The sequence below is a fragment of the Coenobita brevimanus genome, chromosome 98 (genome assembly GCF_032717465.1).
Source record: "Coenobita brevimanus isolate Jiangsu-jjx chromosome 98, ASM3271746v2, whole genome shotgun sequence".
Taxonomy (NCBI): domain Eukaryota; kingdom Metazoa; phylum Arthropoda; class Malacostraca; order Decapoda; family Coenobitidae; genus Coenobita; species Coenobita brevimanus.
Window position 1 is genome coordinate 36872532 of NC_137051.1, and position 27629 is coordinate 36900160.

Genomic DNA, 27629 nt, shown 5'->3' on the forward strand with positions numbered 1-27629 from the left:
TCATTTATGCCAGTTACCTTATTTACGCCAATTTTCTTATTTCCGCCAAACTTCTAATTTACGTCAATTTTCTTATTTCCACCAAACTCCTTACTTACGTCAATTTTCTTATTTACGCCAATTTCCTTATATAGGGCTATTTATTTACGGCAATCTCCTTATTTACGTCAATTTCCTTACTTACGGCGATTTCCTTATTTACGTCAATTCCCTTATTTACGTCAATTTCCTTACGTCAATTTCCTTATTTACTTCAATTTCCTAATTTACGTGAATTTCCGTATTTACGCCAATTTCTTTATTTACGCCAATTTCTTTATTTACGCCAATTTCTTTATTTACGCTAATTTCCTTATTTATATCAATTTCCTTATTTACGCCAGTTTCCATATTTATGTCAATTTCACTTACGTAAATTTCCTTATTTACGCCAATTTCCCTTATTTAAGCCAGTTTCCTTATTTACCTCAAAATCGAAGCCAAACATTAGTCAGTATCTGGAATTATGTCAAAACAGTTTCCAGGCGATATTTTGCCATTTGAAACGCAGTTTGTGTTGATACTTCGACATTTATGAAAGCTGGTATTTTCAACTTCCCTGTGGCCCAAAATTCGCTGGTGGCCATGTATACTGACGTGTAGAAAGAGACGAGAGAGATACTGCATAGTGGTGGTGGTGGTAGATATGGTGGTGATGGTAGTTATGATGATGGTGGTGGTGGTGGTAGAGCTGACAGTGATGGTGGTGGTAGCTATGATGATGGTGGTGGTGGTGGTGGTAGCTATGACGGTGATGGTTGTCGTGGTAGCTATGGTGATCTTAATTATGACTATGATGGGGATGGTCATATGCCTTCCTAGCGTATTCTCAGCATTCTCATACCTAACAGACATCAACTATTGCACTTGTTCCACTCATTTAACAAACATATATATATATATATATATATATATATATATATATATATATATATATATATATATATATATATATATATATATATATTGTGAGAAAGTCCATCTTGTAAAACTGGTACACCCTTTGATAGCACAGACTGGCCAGGGAAAAGTTCATGAAAAATTTCCTTTGCACAACAACATTTTTTCCTACGGGACAATTTCACTGGCTAATAGTTCTTTCCTTTTTTTTTTTTTTTTTTTTTTTAACGTGCAGAAAGAACAAAAAAGTTTACTGTCCCGCTCTCATATACCTTGCGTCTACCGAGCGAGAATTATGACAAAATAAGAGCAAGGACAGTACCTACAGTCACAACAACTCCGCTAGAAACAGAAGGCAACAGAGTTCATTCATCTAGTTTTTGCCTTTCAAAATAGATCAGAATCCCACACCAGCGTCCGCTCAGTGTCAGACATGGCTTGGTTTGAGAGCGGCCTTGTTTACCCGGCTCTACAAAGCTCTATGCCGTCTGTGTGAGTGTGCGTCACATCACTTGCATAGGGCGTCACACTTGGGTAAGGACCATCCACGAACTACACACATCAAAGCACCAAACGGTCAGACACCAACACACACACACACACACACACACACACACACACACACACACACACACACACACACACACACACACACTGTGCATTCACGCAATATAGACACAGCCAAGAGACACAAGCGCACACAAACACCGCACAGAGACAGTCAACACAGACACATACACCAAACAACATACAGACACATACAAGGCACAGACACAAGCAGCAGACAGACAGACACAAACACCATACACACATACGCCATAAAAACACACACAACCCAAAGCTAAATACATAAAAACACAAACACAAAGAGAAGCAAACAGTGCTGACACAAACACCATAGACACAAGCACGCAACGACACAAACAAACAAACCTGGAAGCAAGCAACAAAAACACAAACAAACAACACACGGAAAAAACATCCCCCTCCACACACACACACACACACACACACACACACACACACACACACACACACACACACACACACACACACACACACACCATATAAACAAAAACATAAGAGCCCAAAATCATTCAGAAATAAAACATAAACACCACACTGAGGTCATTAAAAGGAAGACATAAACACATACAAAAACAGAACATATAAACTACACACACTCACACACACACACACACACACACACACACACACACACACACACACACACACACACACACACACACACACAAAACCAAGACAAACAAAACACATCTGTCAGAGTGTGCAAAGGGTCGTATTCCGACTGCGACATTTGCACTCCGATTCGGTCATTCAATGTTGTGGACAAAGTTACAATTATGTGTTTTTATTATGAACTATGTAGTGTGTGTCTGTTGTTGGCTGAGTGCTTTTTTTTTTTTCTTCGATGCTGCTTCTTTATTTCTGTGCATCATCGGTTGTTCTGTGCTTTTGCTGTGAAAGTAAAGGAGTGCTAAGAATTTGATAATGATTTTCTTCTGTATTCTGCGTGATATTCTTCTGACTCAAAAGAAATAGGCACAAAAAGCTTTACGGAAATTAATGACAAATGCTCTGAAGAAATTTTAAGCCATCATTATAATATTTCAAACTCCTTTCAATCACCTCTCAAGCGCCACAAAGATTACCTGCAGCATCTCGAGTGTAACTAGAAGAAAACATGAAACAAACTGCAAGAACCAATATAACTACAGGCCTAAGATGACCTGAGTGCAAATCAATCACATATGGAGCACATTCTAAGCTTAAACTCCAACGCAATCAGAGTGTCAGCGCAAGATGCATTCGAAGGAGTAATGCAAACCCAAGGCAATTATAGCACAAGGACAGACTCAACTACAACTCAATCACAAGCCACTCACAACTCAATCACAAGCCACTCACAGTCACAAGCCACTCACAATCACAAGCCACTCACAACTCACTCACAAGCCACTCACAATCACAAGCCACTTACAACTCAATCACAAGCCACTCACAATCACAAGCCACACAACTTAATCACAAGCCACTCACAACTCAAGGGCCCTCCAAGCACAGCCGAAGGAGGGGATCAGCAAGTCCTTGAATATTGTTTGGCCTGCCTGTTCCTCCACACTCCATGACCCAGGCCGCGAGTTTTAGGGATGTGATTAAATTATTAGACAGGCGGATGAATATATAAACAGTTAGACGGATTTAGATGGACAGAGAGTGGGAGATACATAGATTTACAGAAGGAGAGAGACAGAAAGGCACATACACATATATATTGACAGATATACATTACATTACAGACAGACAGGAGTACACACTGACAGTTATACAGACTGATAGATACAGACTGAGATAGATACAGTAGATACGAAGACAGATATATGGGATGACAGATACAGAATGACATACTGATAAGATAAACAGAGAACAAGATAAGGAATAACAAGCAGGAATATCGACCTAGCTGTTATCCAGTACTTTACCGTCCCATCAGGATCGTAGGGACTCGGGGCTAGGCTATTTAATCCAGGCAATTAAGGAGAGATTGACCAGTCGCTAACCCTTGAGAGGCGCTTAGTGAACAATTAACAACCCTCACTCGGACGTAAATGCCCATGAAGACAAAAAGATAGACTGACAAAAAAAAAAAGTATTCTCATCGGTTAAGGAAGCACCCTAACACCTTTTCCTAAGCGATTTATTTTGCTCATTACACCTTACTGTCCTAGTCTGTGTTAACAAAACACATCGACGCGTCATAAAACATCCACAATCACCAAACCACTCCTGATTTTTTTTTTTTTACGTGCTCGACTCTGGGCATAGGCTTCTCAGCCTGCTATCGAGGCCCAGTAGTCCTCCTACATATCGTACAACTCCACATGTCACCACTTCGGCGCTAACACCCACCGTCCATATTGAATGCATGCTAGGGCTGTCTCATACAGGAATGGTGTATTGGTATTAGCGGGGGTATTTTTACGACATGTCGGCGGGTCTTCTGGTAGATCAGTAAAGTCTGCCGTAATGAAATTCAAATCCTAAAACTGTTCCCTGCTCTAGCGGAGATTTGAACCTGGGTCCGGTAGGACCGCAAGCCACCTCTCTACCGATTGCACAGACTTAACACAGTACTGACTCCAGACGGTGGGTATCAGTGTCCAAGGGGTGCCATGTGAAGGTATATGATGCTGTCTGTTAACGCGTGGGAGGAATGGGCGTCCTAACCTTTGTCCAAGTCGAGAAACGAAAATCAATTGAATATTTACCTTTAATCATGACATCTTTTCAAACAATGGAACTTGTATTTGGTTATATGATTGTTATTTTTCAACTGCAGGATTAGGCTGTGTATCTATCTATCTATCTATCTATCTATCTCCTATCTATCTGGTGAATTAGCACTTATATGGGTCGATAGCCTTGGGAATAGTTCATTTTAAAAGTTCGACAGGCAATATATTTTGGGCAATCCCTGATGAAAATGATATATAGTCACACATACGGCAGGGCTTTATATCAATCCGGAAAAAAGCCTTTGGTGTATTAAACTGGAAATATATAACTGATGGAATATTAAGTATTTGTCACGAAGTTTATTGGTTCGGTTATTCATTCCAGCCTTTGCAAATTGTCATTATTAAGTATGGATGTGTGTGTGTGTGTGTGTGTGTGTGTGTGTGTGTGTGTGTGTGTGTGTGTGTGTGTGTGTGTGTGTGTGTGTGTGTGTGTGTGTGTGTGTGTGTGTGTGTGTGTGTGTGTGTGTGTGTAAGGAGGCACCAACCATAATGGAGGGAGTGGTTGAGTTCGAAGGTAATACTGACAGCTAGAAAGACGAAGTGTGGTGGGGGTGTGATGTGGTGGAGGAGTGGTGTGCTGTAGTGTGGTGGGGCTAAGATGTGACTGTCGTGTGATGAGGTGTGGGGAAGGTGAGGTGAGGTGTATTGTGGGGTGCCGTGGTATGGTGTGATGTGAGGAAAGTGAGACGTGGTGTGGGGAGGGGGTGATGTAGTGCGGTGTGGTTTTGGTGTGGCGTGGTGTGGTACGTCCCCGACCAGTACGGTGCTGATCCACCACAGTCCACTTAAACCACCAGGTACTTGACACTTAAGGGGTCTGCTCTGGACAGGTAGACAGAAAACTGCTTACCTGGCCAATCGGAACTGTACAACTCTGCTTCTTGGGAACTGTACAACTCTGCTTCTTGTTATCATTTATGCCAGGTCACAGAGCAAGGTGACCTGGCATGAATGATAACCTACAAATGATAACTGACAATCCATGACAACAGTAACTGACAAGGATAGCTCTGTGTGCAGTGTGAGGGAGTAACAACCCTTAAGGATCAGGTTTTACAAATCACACAATAAAGTGTAAACAAAAGAGCAATGTAATATTATGGTCAGACACGACAGATGATAGCATAAAAAGAATCCACTCCGTCATTAAGTTAACCTAGGTCCATTTAAGCTATTTCAGGTCAAACTGGGTAACATTAAGTTAATATTAGGTCAGTTAGATCCACACTTCAGCTGCCCTTCCCATGCAATCCACCATTTTCCTTTCGGGGGATAGGGAATGAGTTGGGGAACGGTTGTACAAGCGGGCAGAGGAGCCGTCCCCGGTTACAAAAGTGCCACCACATGAAGGCGTCCCTCTCCAGGATCTAGGCTTGAGTAAAGGTGCGAGGTGTACATTGAGGTGAGAGGTACAGTAGGGTGATGGTTACAAGATAGGGTACATGAGAGTGGATAGGAGCGATAGTTACAAGACAGGGTTCCAGAGAATAAGAGATGATTGTAAGAAAGGGTACATGAGTGTGAGTTTGTTAGATCTTACAGCGAATGGTGTTGTCGCTCACGAAGGTTCACGGGGTCTGTGTGAGTGTGATTATATCCCAAGGCAGAGTTTTACCTTGATAAATCCAATGCTCACACCTTTCTTCTCTGCGAGCTGCGTGAGACGTGACAACACACACACAAACACGGCAGGATGAATCATTGTTCTGGGATTCTTTGATTTATATTTTTTGGTGTGTGTGTGTGTGTGTGTGTGTGTGTGTGTGTGTGTGTGTGTGTGTGTGTGTGTGTGTTTTGGAGGCTTCCGGTCTTTGTTTTTCTCTCTCTCTTTCTTTCAATTCTCTTTCTTTCCTTCTCCTTGATTTTCTTGTTGCTGTTGCTGTTGTAGTTGTTGTTGTTGTTGTTCTTCTTCTCCTCCTCCTTTTCTTCTTCTTCTTCTTCTTCTTCTTCTTTCCTTCATCTTCTTCTTCTCTTCTCTTGTTCCCCTCCCTAGTCTTCCTCCTCCTTCTCCTTGGTATGGAAAATCGTTAGTATAACTGTGTCGCGCTGTAACTTAATTCTCACTACCGAATCACATCTGGTCTGGGGAACAACCAAGCTTGTTACAACAGCACTGACACCTAACGAGGATCTATCTATCTATCTATTGCCAGACGCCTGAATCCCGTAAGAGGTGGCCACAAACAAATCGCCCTGTCCCCCGCCATTTCATTGCCCCGCTCCCAGCTCACACCATCTCTCTCTCATACACCTCTCCACTCCATCCCTCCATCTCATCCTTGCCTCCCCCTCCCTCTCCCCCCCTCCATCTGATTCACATACACTCTCCTCGTCAGTCTCACACTCCCCATCCTCTCCAAGTGGCCAATCTGTGTTTTCAGTATAACATTAATTTTACTATTACTGACTAGAGTGAAATATCAAGGGCCAGAAATAGGAACCACTGATAGACTACCAACTTACTGTACTGTGCGAGGAAACTACAAAATTCTATCCTTAGTTGCGTGCAGTTTTAGATGTGAGTATTGATAAAAAATGATTTCTCAGTGGGTGTACTGTACTACTGCTCAGCTTGTAACCATCATCATCATCATCCGGACCTCCTTTCCCACCCTAGGGCAAGATGAGGAGTAGCAACTTCCAGACAGCCCAAATTTGCCCACTCCAATGGGCCACGCTTTCATTCACTCATCATTCACGCCCCCGGAATCCTGGCTCTACCTGATACGCCAAAAACTTTCACCACATTCTGTAGCTTCACATAAACGTATCCGATAGAGCTTGTAATAAATAAAGCAAATAATTCACAGTGTGCTTTCTCATACAACACAACAGTGAGAATATTAAAGACAGAAGCACAAGCGACCAACTGCACAATATGACACAGATCTGAACAATAGAGTTAGTCCGGAAAAAAAAAAAAAACTAGTGGGAAGAGAACACCTGTGGCTCTGGATCTATTTATACGTCTTTGTTCATGTGGAAAAAAAAAATCGGCTTTGCTGAAAAAAAAACACAAACGATATATATCTTTTTTTCTTTCCTGTAACAAGGGCTGGGTTTCTGGTGCATGCATTTGTGTTTGATTTTTCAGTGGCGTCTGTGTGTGTGTGTGTGTGTGTGTGTGTGTGTGTGTGTGTGTGTGTGTGTGTGTGTGTGTGTGTGTCACTAAATCTGCGTTACCTGACACTGTACATAAATCACTTACGTTATTTTCAACGCCTAATTAACACATCCACCACTGCATTTATCTTGCATTATTTACACTAGACAAGGGCGCAGATGGTGGCAACTATCATCCACTCACTTGATGTAGCACTGTCTCCTCAACTTTATCATTCTTTTTTTGTGTTTGCCCTCCGCTTTTCCTATTTCTCTCATCTATGGCACTCTTTTATTACTCTTCTATCCACTTCATGTGACTCTACACTGAATGACAAGCCTCAGTACTTTGATTATAGCTTACACTGACTACAGTACTTACACTACTACCTACAGCACTACTAACCCTTATACTTACGCCACTCCTGATACAACTGGCTACATTACCTACCCCCCATCTTCACTACTGACACTTCTACTTAAGCGACTACATACACTGCTTTTTATCCCATTCCCAGTACTTACACTGCTACTTACACACACACACACACACACACACACACACACACGCAAGTACTTACAACGCTACTTCAACCCTCCTCAGTCCCTACCACACTACTTGTTGGGCCCCTCCCCCAGTGGACGAGTTCATACTTAACACCTGACCGTCTACTTTCACTGTCACTTATACTACTATTCACACATTTACACTTCTGCTTATAGTACTTACACTACTACCTACACGACAACGTAACCCCCAAGAAGTACTTACACTGTTCCTCGTCTGACCAGTCCCCACAGAAGTCCACGATGTATTTACAACACCTACTTACACTGGTACATATACTACCTACACAACTACTTACACAACAGACTAACCTCTTTATAAGTACTTACGACACTGTTCCTCGTCTGACCCGTCGCCGCAGTGGTCCAGGAAGTCACACACGTGTTCACTGGGCACGCACAGGTGGTTGGTGCACTTGAAGTGGCTCACGGGGCACGGGTGTGTCTCTGGGGAGGAAAGGACACACGGGGTTAGGGCAGGGGAAGGGAAGGGAGAAGAGGGGAAGGAGGAAGGGAGAAGGGGGAAGGGAAGGGAGGGCCATGGATGAATCTCTTGGGGGAGTATAAGGTCAGGTGGGTTAATGGGTTCTGGTGGGGTGATCTAAGGTGAGGGGTGTGGGGGTGACTACACAGGATTACACAGGAAAGCAAACAGCAACAGACCTTATGGTCCTTTCGAGGCTGCTTGTTAGAGAAAACTATGACTACAAGATCTAACTCTACATGTTGAAGGATAAGGATAGTAAAGCAAGAAGGCTCCCCCCACCACCAAACCCTCCAGGAAAAAGTGAGAAAAACCACCATGCAGCATGGAAAAACTGACATGGAAATTTGATAGGAAACACTGGAAAGGAAAAGTCACATTCTATAATACTTTATCTATAAGCTACCCAATAGAGTAACCTGAAAGAGAAAGTAAACAAATAAAATAATAGTTACGGCATGACATTATAAACCGGTAACATTGAGTTAATGGGAGGTCTGTGGACATAACGTGGAAGCTACACACTGCACAGTGTGGATGTTTAGGGGTGGTGCAGCAGCCTTGCCTGGCGCTTTTAAGGTAGGCAGCAGTCAATCAGGCCCTAGCTCCGTTTGCTCCACTGAGACAAGGAACTCTCCCATGTGGGACAAGTACACAAGTTTCATCCTGAAGCAGTGACCCCTGGTACATTAAAAAAATCCCAATGGTGGTCACTTGACTAACAGGGACCCTCATTGATCCACAGCCCATCACAGGTCGAAAGTAAGAGTAGTGACCGTTAACTCAGGGTTATCTGTGCAGATCCTAATCTGTGCTTATATTGCCTTCTTTGCACTGGGGAGATTGAAAAGTATATAGGATGGGTGTCTTAGATAAAAGGGGACTGCACAGTGCACAGTGTGGATGTGCAATGCACAGAGTGGATGTTTAGGGGTGGTGCGGCAACCTTCCCTGGCGCTTTTTAGGTAGGCAGCAGTCAATCAGGCAATAGCTCCGTTCACTCCACTGAGACAAGGAACTCTCCCATGTGGGACAGTACACAAGTTTCATCCTGAAGCAGTGACCCCTGGTACATTAAAAAAATCCCGATGGTGGTCACTTGACTAACAGGGACCCTCAGTGATCCACATCCCATCACAGGTCGAAAGTAAAAGTTGTGACCGTTAAGTCAGGGTTATCTGTGCAGATCCTAATCTGTGCTTACTGTATATTACCTCATTTGCTTTGGGTAAATCGAAAAACGTATAATGACGTGACGTGACGCTATGTTAAGTTTATGGGGTGTCCTGTAGACAAGAGGGGACTGCACAGTGTGGATGTTTAGGGGTGGTGCGGCAGCCTTGCCTGGCGCTTTTAAGGTAGGCAGCAGTCAATCAGGCCCTAGCTCCGTTCACTCCACTGAGACAGGGAACTCTCCCATATGGGACAAGTACACAAGTTTCATCCTGAAGCAGTGACCCCTGGTACATTAAAAAAATCCCGATGGTGGTCACTTGACTAACATGGACCCTCAGTGATCCACAGCCCATCACAGGTCGAAAGTAAGAGTAGTGACCGTTAACTCAGGGTTATCTGTGCAGATCCTAATCTGTGCTTATATTGCTTTGTTTGCACCGAATAAATTGAAAATGTATAATATCGTGACGCAACACTATGTACGGGTACATTGTTTACGGGGTGTCTTGTAGACTAAAGGGGCATGAACTTACATGTACCGTAGCTATAAAAGCAAGTTATTCGGACAGAAAAAGAGTCAGCTGAGGATTTTCGTGCAAATACTTGTCTAATTTGTTTTTGAATGTCTCAATTGAGATACTGTTCACGGTATCTGAGGGTAATCTGTTCCAGATATTTACAACTCTGTTAAAGAAGAAGTATTTTGCTTCGTGGGATTGGAATCGCTTTCCCATGATTTTGCAGCCATTACTTCTGGTTTGACTCGACCGGTCTATATCAAAATATTTATTCATGTCTAAGTTGTCATATCCCTTCATGATTTTGAAAACTTCAATAAGGTCCCCTCTTAACCTGCGCTTCGTTAGGCTAAATAATTTAAGTTCTTCAAGGCGTTCCTCATATGGTTTGTTTCTAAGTCGTGGTATCATTTTTGTGATTCTTCGCTGAATTTTCTCTAATTTTTCAATGTCCTTTCTGTAGTACGGAGACCAGAATTGCACACAATACTCAAGATGGGGGCGCACTAGCGAGTTGTACAAGGCAAGTATGACTTTTTCCGATTTAAACTCGAAAGTTCTTCCAATAAAACCCACTAGCTTGTTTGCAATTTTAACCGCATCGGTACACTGCTTGCTTGGTTTTAGGTCATTTGATATTATCACACCAAGATCCTTTTCACTGTCTGTACTTGATAACTGAATATTGTTCATTTTGTAATTTGCATGGACATTGTTACTTCCAATATGAAGTACTTTACATTTTTCTGTGTTGAATTTCATTTGCCATTTTTCTGCCCAGCTTGCTAAAGTATTAAGGTCATTTTGTAACTGCTGCCACTGTAATTTTGAAGTGACTTTACTGGTTATTTTAGTATCATCTGCAAATTTGGATACTTTACAATTTAGACCCTCATCAATGTCATTTATATATATAATAAAAAGTATCGGTCCAAGTACTGAGCCTTGGGGAACGCCGCTGATCACATTAGGCCATTTGGATTCCTTTCCGTTTATCACAACTCGCTGTTTTCGGTCTGACAGCCAGTCTTGTAACCATTTATGCGTCTTTCCTTTTATTCCATGTGCTTCTATTTTTCTCGTGAAACTTCTTGTGAGGGACAGTGTCAAATGCTTTCTGAAAGTCGAGGTAAATTATATCTACTGCTCTTGAGTCATCGTATGATTTGTAAACATCATGGAAGAAGTCCAGTAAGTTAGTTAAGCATGAACGAAGATGTCTGAATCCATGCTGCGAGTCTTTAATTATATTATTTTCTTTTAGATAATTAACTATTTTATCTCTTATGATTTTTTCCATTAACTTGCACACTACTGATGTTAAGCTGATTGGTCTGTTATTTCCTGGGTGCGACTCATTTCCTTTTTTGAAAATTGGTGTTACATTTGCTAGTTTCCATTCGCGTGGAACTTTCCCAGTACTTAATGATTTATTGAATAAGACAGACAGTGGCAGCAGTAACTCATGTTTTGCTTCTTTGAGAATTCTCGGTGATATTTTATCGGGGCCAGGGGTTTTGTTTATGTCCGTACTATTTATGGCTGAAAGGATATCGTTATTATGGATAGCATAGTTACTAAGGACTGTGCTATTTGCTTGGTTTGTGGGTACCAGTAGGTTTCTGGTGTTTTCTACTGTAAAAACAGACGCAAAGTAATCGTTAAGAATGTTTGCCATTTCGACCTCATTTTCAGTGTGTTTGCCATTGTTTGTTTCTAGAGGACCTATTGATGTAGTCATAATCTTTTTCTTTCTAATGTAACTGTAAAATTCTTTAGGATTTGATTTGCACGTATTAGCAATGTGGATCTCCAGTGCTCTTTTGCTTTGTTTAATAAGTCTTTTCGATATGCGGCGTAGATTATCGTACTGTAATTTATCATCATTATTTTGTGTAGCTTTATATTTATGGTATGCCTGTTTTTTGGCTATTAAGTTACTTTTTATTTCACTGGACCACCACTTTGGTTTATTATTTCCAGCTGGACGTCTGTTACGTAGTGGCACACATGACTTTACCACTTCATTAAATTTTTTGGTGAATATTTCCCATGCTTGGTTTATACCATCGGTTTCAGACTTTCGATTCCAATCTGCAGTTGCAAGTAGCGCTCTGAGCCTGTTGAAATTAGCTCTACGATAATCTGGGACCTTTTCTTTGCTCTCCGTTTCTTTTACTTTTTCAGTAGTAATATTAAACTGTATAGTTCGATGATCACTGGAACTAAACTCAGGTCCTATTTCAACGTTGTTGACTAGGTTATCATTTGTAGTCAAGATGATGTCTAGGATATTGTTTCCTCTCGTTGGGTATTCTACGTGTTGGGAAAGGGCGTTTTCTTGAAGATTCGTATAATGCTCTTGTCCTGAGTGTGCCGTCAGTGGTTCACCCCACTTTGTTACTGGTAGATTAAAGTCCCCAAAAATTACGCTATCCTCTTGACAACAAATTTCCGCAATTTGATCATAAAGTTTTTCATCTGTCTCAGTTGACTGTGCTGGAGGACGATAGATGAGACATATATTTATTTTGTGTGAATTAATACTTAGCTGAACATAACTGGCATCTGTGTTGGTAATACTGGGTTTGGATAGCACAAGGGGATGGAGACTAGTTTTCACATATAGTAAAACACCGCCACCAGCTCGATGTGGTCGCTCACAGCTGAAAATATTGTACCCTGTTAGTGAGTATTCTGCTAGAAAGTCATGGTCAGATGTGTTAATCCAGGACTCTGTGATGCCAATAATGTCATAATTTTGTAGGTAAATTAGAGATTCTAAATCCTCAAACTTGTTACGTAGACTACGTGCGTTAGCATAGCAGACTCTAACTCCGTTCCGAACAGTTGGTGATCTGACTTTGTGGGTATTTACGTTAAGGTTACTGTTCCTGGACGTGCCGCGTTTTTTGATCTGAAGAGGGCGACTTTATCGTGTAGAAGTCTACCTAGCCGTGCCGCTCCTACTGAGTTCAAATGGAGACCATCTTTCTGGAATAGAGTATGTTGCTCATAAAACTGGTCCCACAGATTGACAAAGTCGACTCCCTCTTGCATGCAGAGAGATTTGAGCCGGTTATTTGTGCTGAAGGGCTTATCATAGAAACTATTTTCTGCCTTGATCCTTGGGAGTATACCAGATATTATCACATTAGTGGACTTAGTTTTGAATCGTTTGATCATTTCATGATACTTTGCTAGCAATTCCTCTGATCTATTGCGCTTCAGATCATTTGTACCAACATGGATAACGTATAGAGTTTGATCATTTGCGTCTTTTGTGACCTCATCGCAGGCTTCTGTGATATCACAATCCACCTCCTGGAAAACAGTACCTCTTTCTGCTGATGGGGGCGCGTCCACAAAATTCCTTCAGCTGACTGCGTACAACAGAGTCCCCTCTCTGGTGATAGAGGGAAGAGAGGGGAGGTGAGGGGCAAGGGTTAGCCTCTGGGGCTTAAGGGATGAGATGCGGTGGGGAGAGAGGCAGGAGTGTGTTTCTGTGGGCAGCAAAGGGTTAAGAAGAGGTGAGGTGGTGAGGTGAGGTGTGAACTGGTAAAGGAAAATGGATTGTGGAGAAAAGTAAATGGGCAGCTGGGAGGAAATGAAGGCCGAATAATATATACAGACGAAGGGATGGGGTGGAAGGTATGATGAGAGGGGAAGATGTTCAGGATGTGAGGGGAGAGGAGTGGCAGAGGTAAAGAAAGAGGGCTGTGGAGGGGAGGGCAAAGAGTTGGAAGTTGAGGCGGTGAAGCGAAAAGGAGCTTATATATATATGCAAAAGGGGACGAGAATGAAACGATTTAAGAAGGGGGAGAAAAGTATGATGATGAAGGGGAAAGGGGTGGCAGAGGCAGAGAAAGGGGGGTTCTAGAGGGGAGGGAAGAGAAAGAGGGAGCAGGGGAAGGGAAATGGAGAAGGTAAGTGGAGACAGAAGGGGACAGAGATCTTGCATTAGGGTCTGGCTGAAGATGTATGTGGCGGAGGGAAGTAAAAAGAGGAGATTTAGTAGGGGCTGGGGTGAAGGGGCGTGGTACAGTATTGGGCCAAGAGAAAAAGCTATTTCAATCAAGATCCATTAATGCCACAAATATACTTAACCCATTCAGCCCTAGGACGTCTCTATCACATCATTTCTTCCAACATCAGCCAAATTTACTTAAGTTTTGTGGAAACCTCTAACAGCGAAGAATTAGGAAAAAAATCATCATTTACTCCAGTATGAAAGGTGCTCCTGAAAGCTAACATAAATAGATAGATGGATAGAAAGACAGACAGATAAAGAAAGAAAATGGTGTAACAGTGGCATTAACTAAAACAAAAGACATCCACTGTGGTTACATACGAAGCTGCCTACACTACAAAACACCGTAGAGGGAGAAACGAAAGACGAGTATCGGGAAATGCAATGGCAGAGTGGAAGTGTGTGTGTTGTGTGGAAAAAATGGTGAAGGAAAATTAGGAAACATAAAGCCAGATAATTTCCCTAGTATGAGGGGATGATAGAAGACGTTTGACATTTTTTCTGCTGTTATTAATTACGCTTTGTGATATGGGATGCAGGCTAATCTCACCTGCTAATTATAGTTCCATACCTGCCATCAAAAATCAGGTGCTTGCTTACACCTATGAGTAATCAGTTCTAGTAATAAGGTTGTATATCTATTGGTGTCGGAGTTTAGTGTAAAGATGGATGCGGTGCTGGCGAAGGGAGGGGGAAGGAGGGGGTGCTGGCAAGGGGAATGGGGGAAAGAGGGAGTGGTGGAGAGTGGGAGGGGGTAAGGAGGGAGTGCAGGGGAGGGGAGGGGAGGGGGAAAGAGGGAGGGCATCCAAATCAAAACAAAGACTGGGACACAATTAAAGGTATATGCAGCTAATTAAATGGGAACTCTATTATAATTTGTTCAAGAATCATATTAAATTACCAAAGATCTTCATACAGGACTCAGAGCCTATGGTACGTAATCTTGTTGGTTAATGAAGTTCCCTAACACCTCTTCCTTAGCGACTTTTTTCATATGGGTGGTTAATATCCTTTTGTACGTAATTTATGCAGAGTATGTCGATATTTGAAGGATTTATATAACAGAAAAGGACAGTAAGGTGTAATAAGCAACATAAATCACATAGGAAAAGGTGTTGGGGAGCTTCCTTTACGGACGAGAATACAGATCTATGAGACTCAAGAAATTTATAAACAGGTGAACATTTAATTACAGAGACCAAATCACCTGGAGGGAATTATATCACCTGAGTACAGCCAATATCCCTTCATTCAGAGACACACATAATATCCAATAGCAATCCCTGAAGGTCAATTAATTCACTGCAATATACCTGTGATATGAAGGTGATTTAATGAAGGTCCATCTTACCTTGTACACCTGTCATCAACACCTTCAGCCTGAGGACGCAGTGTTTTAATCTTGCTACCGATAGACGATTCTGATTAAGCTTTCGAGAGACTTTTCTGATAAATAGTGATCTGGAACAACTTCCTTAAACCCTTCTAATAAGTGCATTTCCTAAGCTTCATAAATCGTCTTAATATGTCTGTCCTGGGGTTGGCCATGGTACAGCTGATGTTGTCTATGGCACGAAAGCTGGACCAAGTGCCAAAAACCAGCTAAAGGCCCAACAGTTACTGGATGCTGTTAAAAAAAAAAAAGACTTACAATATATCGCAAAGTCTGTCCCAATCTAAAGGTCTCAGCTTGGAATTTAGACTTTATTTTCCTGTTCCTCGCCTAAATGAAATGACTGTGTGGCTAATTACAAAGACACCTGTACGTATAATTAACGCAATACACCTGTCAGTGTCCATAACATTAAAATCCGGCTCCACTAACACCCATTCCACCGTCAATGGGATACGTAACACCTGTATGAGTCGTGAGAAACAATTAGATTCAAGTGTGCAGGTCATTTATACGTGATGTTACTTGGGAAAGAAACTACTCATGGCTCCTTCCCTCCTTACACCTGGTTACGTCTATCTATCTATTGCCAGACGCCTTCATCCCGTAAGGGGTGGCCATAAACAAATCGCCTCCATGTCGCCCTGTCCCCCACCATTCACTGTCCTGCTCCCAGCTCCCGCCCCCCTCTCTCATATACCTCTCCACTCCTGGTTACGTATGTCTGCTAAATGCCCGGAAGCGTTCCCTGACACGAAGAAATGGACTCGTGTAATAATCTCTTGTACACTCCACCCTCCGAGATTAGTTTCTGAAAGTATGATTCATCTCTAAATGTCACACTATAATCATATCATGGACTGGAGTGGCTGCCGGAGACCACACACCATCCAATGTCCATAAGTACGTCCTGCCACATCACTCCTGAGGACGAGTGGATATCACATGATCTCGAATCACGCCTTAATTACTGTGAGAGTTGGGGAGCGACAGAGTGTTTCATTTAGCGGTGCGTTTCTCTGTTTCATGTCTCACCTCAAACCACCTGGCAATTATCACCTTAATTAGAGACGAACTAGGACCTCGGGTAGTCTGGCCAGCTTTTCACCACACCCTCGTGACTGCCTTATCGCCATCGTTACCCCGTGAAGGTCATTTGCTGAGCAGGTCACTGATACGTAAGCAGTCTTGGAATTTACAGACCCGCTGATCACCACCACCACCTTGTGTTGATAGGAACTCCTCAACGTACAGTCAGCGTCGTCACATTCCGCCTCACTCTCTGGACTTTCCCGGGGCTACGTGAGCATATTGATCACTTCCTGGCGCACTTTGCATGGCTAGAGAGATGGCTTATTGTGTATCAGTGTATTCTGTAATCAGTATGGTGAGGAATAAAGACAAACCGACCATTACTCTAACTCCAATAATGAAACGGAAAGTATGTATATGTGTGCTGTTAGCTACAGCCCTTGGTGTGGTGTGGTGTGGTGTGGGAGGGTGACCTTGTGTGGTGTGTTGTGGTGTGGTGTGAGAGGGTGGTATGGTGTGGTGCAGTGTAACAGGGTGGTGTGGTGTGAGGGGGTCGTTGGTGCGGCGGCGTGGTGTGAGGGGATGATATGGTGTGTTGTGAGTGTGGCGTGGCTCCGCTAAAGTCTACGGTAGTGAAGCGCCTCGCGTCGGAAAATCGTTGACGAGAGACAGACGGACAGGGCCGCTTCGAAAGATTGTTCCTCAACTAGAAAGACGGAAGAGGCTTGTCATGCAATGGATACACTCCGAGTCATGATGATGATGATGATGATGATGATGATTGATGATGACTACGATGATTGATGATGATAAAGATGGTAATGTATCTTAACTTTGCTTCACTGAATATACTCAAATGCAAATTCCACATTGTGGCAAAAGGAAAATTATGCAAAATCCGAATTAGCAGGAAAATCATATGTCCGAGGTCTCACATCATTCCATCTCTACCTGATCACAGAATAACTCAAGAAACATCACGAAACAAACATAGTAAAACTCAACGAACAGTAAAGTAAAAACCAGCAAAGTGAGCAATGAAGGTGGCGGGGATTACAAGTTTTATCACCTCCACACAACACCACATGAGAGTCAGCCAGTAAATCCTCGTAGGTCGAATAATTACTTCTAAAACATCCCATTTTTTTTTTTTTTTTTTTTTCATGTAACCGAGACAGTAAATTGTGGGAAACAGGTGAGTTAGTTTTAAAGATAGCATGTATCTTTAATTGTTACTGTATATTTCACTGCAAAAAATAATAAAAATACAAAATAACTATACGCTTTTTACTCGAACTTGGCCCAAATTTTCCTTCTGTTGCTCATCTCACACGGTAGAAAAACAATACAACGGCTATACATCCTTTCCATGGCACTTCTTCGTGACTAGCATCATATTCTAGTGTTGATTTATTTTTAAACCTCAGCATTGAAGGTCGAGAGATGGTAATTTTAGGCCAAGTTGAAGTAAAGGGAGTATAGGACTTATTTTACCTTCACGTCCTCTCACTTCACCCAGGTACTCTCGTCTTGTGCTAATTATTTTTTACCTGTATCACCTTTCCTACCTCACTTCTCACCTGTAAACTATTTTTTTCAGGTTTGTCTTTACGTTTTATCACTGCATACTCCTCTCACCGTCGCTTCAACTCTAGCGGCTAATTTTGTTATAACACCAAATTCTTTAGTTAGAGGGCGAAGAAGCGTGGGGGTGCCAATACTGATTCCACTGACCCTCACATGAACGCACCAACTCTAGCATTTCACCTGGGCTAACATCGTACCACCGTATTTAGCGATGGCGAGTCGAACGAGGCTGAGAATATTAGGTAACCCCCAGGTCCTCTCTCACCTGTACGTGTTCTCATTATCTACCTGGATTCGGGGCTTAAAAGGTTCGATTTCGGTTGTGTTCTCGTTGGTATGGCAAGCTTCTCAGTGCCCCTTCTCTAGAGATTTATTTTGACTATTAAACTCACACTTTAATATTTTCTTGTGCATTATTTATAGCTTTCCAGTATCGAAGTATTTGGTATTAGTAACAGTAAGGTGTAAGACGCAAAACTGTCTCTGAGGAAAGGATGTTACGCATTCTCGGAAAGTAAAGGAGATACGTCTCTATATCTTAACAAATTATTATATCTCTTAGTTTAGCAGAATGCTCTACACACACACACACACACACACACACACACACACTTCTCCGCATAGTATTTACTGATTATGAGACTGATTATTCGGTTGAGACTGTAGCAGTGATTCATACAACTCGATGATGAACTGCAGAATATTCTATCTATCTACTCATAGATTACAGATCTAATCTACATTATCTATTTATCTATAACAGAATATATTGCAAATCATCATCGAATTGCTTGAAAAACCTCTGCAGTGCCAACCAAATCATATGCACTTTCAGAATCAATAATTCTATGCAGAAAGGCTCCTTGAATCCATTTTTTTTCTTAAACACTGACTTAATAAACTGTGTACTATGCTGTTTAACACTCATCACATAATACGGCTTGTTTTTTTGGTTGGTGTGCGTCAAGTACAAGCCCAATGTGATTATTTACGCCTTTCATTTGTCAGGTAAAAATTTATGACCAACAGAGATGCTTTGTGTGTCAAGGTTATATTTCCAATGGGGAACTAACAATAGCTTGAGATTTTTAGTGCCTTTTGTCTGCACCAACTCTGACCCTCACCAAGGCCAGATGCTTCCTTATTCCACGAGACTAGACATTTGGACTGGTGGAACTCTTGCTGTATCAGCGAAGGGTAAGGGCTGAGCAGGTTAGTGGTCATTGTGCAAGGGGAATGATTTTGTGAGATTCCCAGTAGTATATCTGCCTCGTTTGGTTTCAGATGACGAGTATAGCTTCACTGATCACTGGGACATTAACTACTTCTTTGTTATATGATACGTACCCACTGAGGAATGGGGAAAACACTATCAATGAGAGAACACCACCACCGTCATCACTGCCTACTGTAAAAGTGAATTGCAGTGTGTGTGTGTGTGTGTGTGTGTGTGTGTGTGTGTGTGTGTGTGTGTGTGTGTGTGTGTGTGTGTGTGTGTGTGTGTGTGTGTGTGTGTGGCTATTACCCTGTTCTCTTTGTACAGGTGTAAGAAAGTGGCAACATCACAGCCCAGCTTTAGTATTACAGACAGACTCGTATCTCCTATGCCGTGGGGGCGGGCGGCAGGAGGGAGGGAAGAAAATTGTACTGCCTGGGATTTCCTTTCTCTTTTCAATCATTTACCCTAAATCTCCCCTCCTCAAATGAACAGGGATAATTTTGCTAAAGAATTATAATCGTACTGAGATTAACCCTAGTGAAATCAAGGTTTATACATTATTCGTAACAGCATCCACTTTGGAGCTACTCTCCTTCAAGCTAAGAAAAACTAGGGGAAAAAAGTTGCTTTACAATAGGCACCAGAAATATCAATCACAACAGGTAAGCAGCATGTAATATGGCTTAATGAAACTCGTGGTCAACCAATTCAGATGCAATAATGTGAGGAAAGTTACGTGATACCAGTTTTATCAATTAGTGTTATTTGCGTGAGTTAGGTATGTGAACTTGACTAAAACACAACTTCAGTTTTATATAATACTTTCTATGGAATAAATGCTTTCTCAATCCATCCCTTCTCTTCCCCTTCCAAACGCCCTAATGCTGTATAGTTCTTCCTCGCCCTCACCCTATCCTTCACCTTCCTTCTCTGTTCCTTCACCTCGCCTCTCCTCCTTCATCGCCCTCCTCTGAACCCTCTCGCCACACATCACCCTTCCACTCCTCCCGTCCCTTCACCTCCTTCCCTCCATCACTCTCAGCCTACAGGTGATAATGAGGCTTCCTTTCCCACTCTTATTCAAATCTTTATTTTCCTGTCAGAGTTTTACAATGGACATGATTTACTGCTGACGCGATATATGTTGTACTTTTATAAACTATCGGCGAAGGAACCGGAATTTAAGAACCAGACAAAAAAAGTGTCTATTTATGTACTGTTCTGAACTTCGTCACTTAACACACATATTTAAAGTTCCGGCTGTTTTCGTCAGTCTCTCACGATGGATTATTGGACGCGGGGTGCTTCACTCCCGTAGACTTTATCAACTTTTGCGATTCCACGTGACGCCACACCACGCGCCATATCACCCTCGTACACTACACGACACAAGAGCACCTTTCCACACCACATCAAACCACACCACACACCAAATCTCACCACACCACGCCACACCACATTTTACCACACCACACCTCACTGCACCACACAACACTTCACCACACCACAGAATAGCAACATTATTTATTTTTGAGGAGGGGAGCAAATGTGGGTCAAATCAGCCGAAGGGATTGTACGTATGAGTGTTTATGTCTGTTGTTAAATGTTGGGTGAATGTTTAGCTGAAGGGCATCTAATCAGGGGTCTTGTTTTGATCCTAGTTTGGCTAAAAAGTGTTGGAACCCTGTCATGTTCTGTTGGATGAGTGTGTTGAGATGATGACCCGTATCGTGTTTACAACGATTCTGTAATCTGATGTCGTGAGAGATGTTGATAAAGTCTAATGGTGTTCGTCTACAAGTTATTATCTGGTTGAGGTAGGTGTTTGCTGCATTTTTATTGTTTACCATGTTTTATAAGTGCAATGCTGTGTCTGTTTAGTGTGGAGGTTGTCATACCACTGTAGTTTGAATTTCGAAGCTTGTAACCTTCCCCTGGGCATAAGGAGACATTTAGTACCTTGGTGTGGTGGAATGTGTTAAGCTGTTTTTCATAATGACACTGGCTACCTTAGAGTTTTTGTAGTAAATTAAGAGGTTAAGCTTCATATGCTGGTTAGTGGAGGGTAATATTACGTCTGCTAATGTCACTTTAATTGCCCGCCTCAGATTGATATGCTAGAGTCATTTGCTTGAGGTAGGAGATGTTTATGTTGCTGATACGGTCGGGGATGTATTGTGTCCCTCTGGGGGTTTAGAAAGATATTGATAACTTTGCCCAGTCTGCGATCTGTGTGTCCAGGGTTTACAAGAACCTGTTTACGTCTCTAACTCGCTCGGCGAAAGGAATCCCTCAACCAAGGTAAAGAGAAGAGTATACTGAGAGGTAAGTACAGCACCCCCGAGCCGCGCAGATTCTGTGACGTCAAATTTAATAAGAGAGAGAGAGGGGTGGGGGTGGTGGAAGAAAACGGGAGCTTGACAGAAAACCATCTGTATGTATGGTATGCTTTTGTATTATGAATGTTCACACATGTCGCTACTCAACACACTCACAACCTATCTATATTCCTCACGTCATCATTATCTGGGACATGTGACTGGAGGAGAATTACGAAAATTTTGTTTCATTGATCTATAATTATAATAGGTAAACTACATAATGATGATATATCAATAGGGATAGCAAGTAAATATAGCTTGAGCAGGAAGATGATTATGGAAAATATCCAGAGTTGAAAGTTACACAAGAACCAGGAAGCAGAATCGGAGCCCAATCATGAGGAGACACCTGAAGGCTTTGCAAGAATGTTTTCATTTTTTTCCCTCTGTGATTTCCCTGTATAGGGAGACTTAATATTCCCACCTCAAGTGCGGCTGTTACTTGTAGCCTTTAATTATATACCTTAACTGTTGGGTGGAGATAGTACACTTGCATCTCTCACAAGCTTACATTCAGCAAAACATACCAATATCATTTTTAGTGCCTTGCAATCATTTAAGGGGAAAAATATAAGTAATTCACATAATGTCTTATTCTTTATTTACAATACTTGTATCCCTTACCTGACATGCTTTCTTAGTTCACAAAATTATCTGTATTGCCATAGCCACCCCTAAAAAAAGAAAACGGAGTACCTATCCACAGGCAGGTGTATGTGTGACTGGCGTGTGTTGAGCAGGATGAGCTGCAGTCTGTATTAACTATGACGTCATGCGCAGACCGAGACGCATTTTAGCTCCCCCTCACCCCCCCATGAAACTACCTTTCATTCTCTTTACCTTGCCCTCAACGACCAGTTTCCTTACGCTCACTGAGATATGAACCTGGTGTGGAAAGCCGGCATCTTTGTGGTCATTTCAGTGGCCGCATTCAAGCACTTCCCAGAGTTGGTTGCTTGCCAATAAAGACGCGTTTTAAATACATCATTGCCTTTATTGGGATGTCTAGGAATGATATATTTTTTTGAACACTTAATTCGGTAGTGATCGGAACAACTGTAACGTTCTATTCCAAACAATGCTAGAATTTGAAAGTGAGAATACGTGTCTAGCAGTGTTAATCATCCATCTTGGCTAAAACAGCATGAAAAAAAATACGTCACCAGACTGAAGAGGTTAAACGAAGACCAACACCTAAGACCAATGAGACTATTCAGAGTGGACTTCCATGACGGCTGAAGAGTCACACTATCGTGACCATGAAATAGGATACGGAAAACGCTAAGATATGGAAATATTTTTAGATCTAAAGTATCCCAGTTGGTTTATAAGGCAAGCGTATTTTAAAGCCAGAAAAGCCTTTTTTGTACCTAGACCAACATCACAAAGTCAGCAAAATAAGCCATACATTACGGTTCCGTATGTGTCAAATCTTAGCTTGGTGAAGTCTGTGAGTCATGATTTGGATGTAAACATTGCATTTAGATATACTTCCACCTTAAGATCAATGCTGGTAAAGAATAAACCAATTAGTAACAAAACTGCAGGGGTATACAAAATTCCATGTAGAGACTGTGATTTGGTTTATATTGGTGAAACGGGAAGGGATTTGGACACTCGCATTAAGGAACACAAGTATGCTTGTAAGATAGGCAACATAAATAACGCAGTGTACGTTCACTCTTCGGAAAACGACCATAGAATTGACTGGAATTTTAGCCAAATATTGTACAAATGTAGTAACTATAAGAAACGTAGGATTGTGGAAGCTGTATGTATAGAGAGATATAATAATTTTAACCATAGTGAAGGAATGTATAAATTAGATCCAGTGATGAAAGGATTAGCGGCAAGGTCCTTGCCGCCCCTTGTAATCCCTCACTCAGGTCGTAGACAGAGTAGAGGGAGAGTCAGGTGAGGTCACATCAGGTGTGGTTGGGAAAACGTGTCCTCACCCTGCATATAAGCAGCTTCTCAGCATTTGTATGTTTTTTTTTTTTTTTTTTTTTTTTTATGTGACCGACTCTGGGCAAAGGCGTTAGGGCCTATATCTCGGGGGCAGTAGCCTATCCCAAGGTCCAGTAGTCCTCCTACACCTCCACATGTCACCACTTCGGCGCTAACACCCACCATCCATATTGAATACATGCTAGGGCTGTCTCATACAGGACTGGTGTACTGGTATTAACGGGGGCATTTTTACGACATGTCGGCGGGTCATCTAGTAGATCAGGAAAGTCTGCTTTTAGGAAATTCAAATCCTTAAATTGTTCCCTGCCCCAGCCGGGATTCGAACCTGGGTCCATCAGGACAGCAGGCCGCCTCTCTACCGATTCAGCCACTTCATGTACCACTCTTGGTCTGTAGATCCACTGAAGAGGGCGACAGCTGTCGCCGAAACTGTTTGGAATACATATTTTTTCGTCTGCCAGTGTGGGTTTTTGTATCCAGAGTGGACTTAGTGACTCACCACAGTTTTGTTCATCTGAGCCATCGGGACAGTCCTGGTGGGTGTCACAGCGACGCACCAGGTCCACACACGAGTCTCCGCATTGGTGCTCGTTGGGAAGGCAGCCTGAGGGAGAGAGAGAAAGAGAGCAGTGAGCAAAACAGTGAGAAAATAAGAGGGAATAAGTAAAGAGGGAAGGGTGATGCGACTGATCATTCTCCGGTATACTGCAAAAGCGTCTCCACGTCTCATTCTTCTTCACCTGCTGGGGCAAGGTGTTAAAGGGTGAAGGGAGCATTTAACATACGCTGGAGATGCCACAACAATCCAGGTACTGAACACCTTGTACACTGATGAAGAAGAATACCTGTACGTATATTCCAGTCTAGGATGAATCATTATGTGAGGAAAGAACAGAGAATGAAAAGTGGTAGAATGCAACACAGGCGTGGAGATTGAGTTGGGGTTCAGAAATTGAGAAACTCGGAAGAATTATGTCAGCTGCACAATGACTGAATAGAACAGGTGATCCCGGCAGCAAAGCATCAAAGGTTAGAGGCCGCTTTACATTTGGGGTTGAAGCTTTTCCACATCTTTCTATAAGTTAGCGTCAAAGTAGGCGATAATATAGTTCCTTCAGAGGCACCGGTGATGAACAGGGAAGAAGGACAGACTCGACCCAAGATTATAAAAAAAGTAAATGAAGAAAAAGCAAAGAAGAAGGTAAGAAAAATAATAAGATAAAGATTTTCTAAGCCAAAAATAAATATTATCAGAAAGTAATGTATATCAACAAAACAAATCCTCCGTGAATGAAAACAAAATGTACATAAAAAGAAAAAAAAAGTCTAATCTTTAAATCTCTGGGATCAATTTATCTTTTGCTCTGGTATCGTCATGTGAATTAATTTCGGAAACCACAAGGGGTCTGAATATTAAATGAAAACAGGAAGTGACGTGTATGGAAGCGAAATATTCATAACCCTAACGTGTTTATTCAGTCTTTTTTTTGGAGGGAGCCATCTTGCGAACTTCTAGTCTTTGATTCCTTCTTTCTGGCATTGAAAATTTATGAAAGAAGTCAAGTATGAAAAAGGAAAACGTCTGAAAAGAAAATAAATTATAAATGAAGGGAGAGAAGAGCATTATATGAAGGTAGGTGTATTTGAAAATGGTTTGGAATAAATTACAAAAATCTGAAAACGAGACATACAGATACGAGCAACAAGACATACAGAGATAAAAGCAACGAGACATACAGATATAGGAGCAACGAGACATACAGAGATACGAGCAACGAGACATACAGAGATACGAGCAACGAGACATACAGATATACGAGCAACGAGACATACAGAGATACGAGCAACGAGACATACAGAGATACGAGCAACGAGACATACAGAGATAAGAGCAACGAGACATACAGAGATACGAGCAACGAGACATACAGAGATACGAGCAACGAGACATACAGAGATAAGAGCAACGAGACATACAGAGATAAGAGCAACGAGACATACAGTACATATATACGAGCAACGAGACATACAGAGATAAGAGCAACGAGACATACAGATATGCGAGCGACGAGACATACATATATACGAGCAACGAGACATACAGAGATACGAGCAACGAGACATACAGATATACGAGCGACGAGACATACAGAGATACGAGCGACGAGACATACAGTTATACGAGCGACGAGAAACCTGGAGTAAGAGTGAGGGTTTTGAAGCGTGACCTGCCACCTGGTTTCACGTTCCTCCTCGCACCTTCTCGCTCCACATTTTTCAGCCTCCGTGTGTGTGTGTGTGTGTGTGTGTGTGTGTGTGTGTGTGTGTGTGTGTGTGTGTGTGTGTGTGTGTGTGTGTGTGTGTGTGTGTGTGTGTGTGTGTGTGTGTGTGTGCGCGCGCGCTTTTGTGTATGTAGATAAAAATGAGCTAACAGGTGAAGACAAAAACAAAGCTCCTGCCTTATACCTGAACTGAAGCTCCTACATAACATATTCTGTGTATTGTGTATGTGTGTATGATTCAGTATACACATGTAGCAGAGTGTACCATTGCAGACTAATAAGATCCATCATTTAGCTGGGAAAGTATGAAATTCGGAAAAAATGTGGGGGTTCCGTCAATTGAATTACTGGGTGTTGGAAATCATTGCTCAAACTCTCCATGAAAATCAGTATGGGGTACTGCAACATTGACGTCTGTGGCTGTGCTATATGTGAATCGGAGTATGATTATATATATATCCGCATCTTCATAAATCTACCTATCTATCTATCTATCTACATACCTAGGTTGCTTCCCCCAAAGAAAGGAAGGTAGCTGAGACAGGACGACACACTCCCATTTTACCCCCCCCCCACACACGCACATTTATTCGTATCTTCATTAATACTTCGTAAAACAGTTTACGGCTGTGTCTGGATGTGTAGGTAAGGAAGTGTGTCCCAAATATGTGAAATTGTACGAGTATATGAGTCTTTAAATCAACACATTCATAACTGTGTGTATGAGTATGTAGGTAAAAATGTGTGTGTGTGTGTGTGTGTGTGTGTGTGTGTGTGTGTGTGTGTGTGTGTGTGTGTGTGTGTGTGTGTGTGTGCTAATCATCCCTTAGGCTGACTGACAGGTCTTTTATATACATTTTTCCACCTCGTCTTTCGTTAACCACGTCTGGTGACACATTTAAGAGTTTTTAGTTATTTTACAGAGCAATTAGAGAGATAACGAACGGATGGACACAGATAAAGCCCTACGAATCCCTTCAGTGCAACAGGCCATTCGTACCTTTGGCAAAAACGAAATGCATAAAGAAGGAAGGGGGAATGGCGTCCTTGGCAGAAGTGGTTAGGTAAATTGACACAAACAATACCCACGTTGCAATATACCCCTCCCTCCCATTCTCCATTCTTCTTGCATTTAATAACTTGGCATTTTTTTTATTGTTACGCTAGATGCCCGCCACAAATTCAATCTCACCAACCTTTTTCAATTAGATGACATTAAATAAGCTTAATCTTGCTACGTACAGTTTGTTTTACCTCTTTGGGGGGAATTTTATAGTGAAGTACATGGCCTATCAGACTTCTTTCATCCTCCAAAGTGCATCTCTTTGGAACTCGCTTCCCCTGAGTGGTTTTCCCCCAAACTTCAACCTACAGCTGTTCAAATCCACCTTTTACAGATTTTATTTTTTTTTAATTGAGGACACCTGTAATCTGGTGTATGGATTATTATCTTTTTTATTCATTTGTTTTTCCTTCCTCTATTCTTTTATAAAAATCCAAACCCTCTAGATGTAACAGTCTCTCCCAGATTAAGGAAATCGTCTGGACGCAGAACTTTTTGTGAACTAGGATTTCTCTAGGCTAAAATAAATAATAAATAAATCGTCAGTAGGTAGCCAAAACAAAAT

The 27629-nt window shown here is 41.9% G+C and overlaps 1 protein-coding gene across 1 annotated transcript in view; it reads right to left on the reverse strand.

The window, feature by feature from the left end:
- The window catches only part of LOC145414034 (G-protein coupled receptor GRL101-like), a 208725-nt gene that overhangs the window by 150331 nt on the left and 30765 nt on the right, over positions 1 to 27629 (reverse strand). The window contains exons 3-4 of the mRNA XM_080283600.1: positions 24219 to 24323; positions 8259 to 8375 (exon numbers count right to left, since the gene is read on the reverse strand). Of these exons, the coding sequence (XP_080139726.1) occupies positions 8259 to 8375; positions 24219 to 24323 (222 nt within the window). The remainder of the gene's footprint in view (positions 1 to 8258; positions 8376 to 24218; positions 24324 to 27629) is intronic.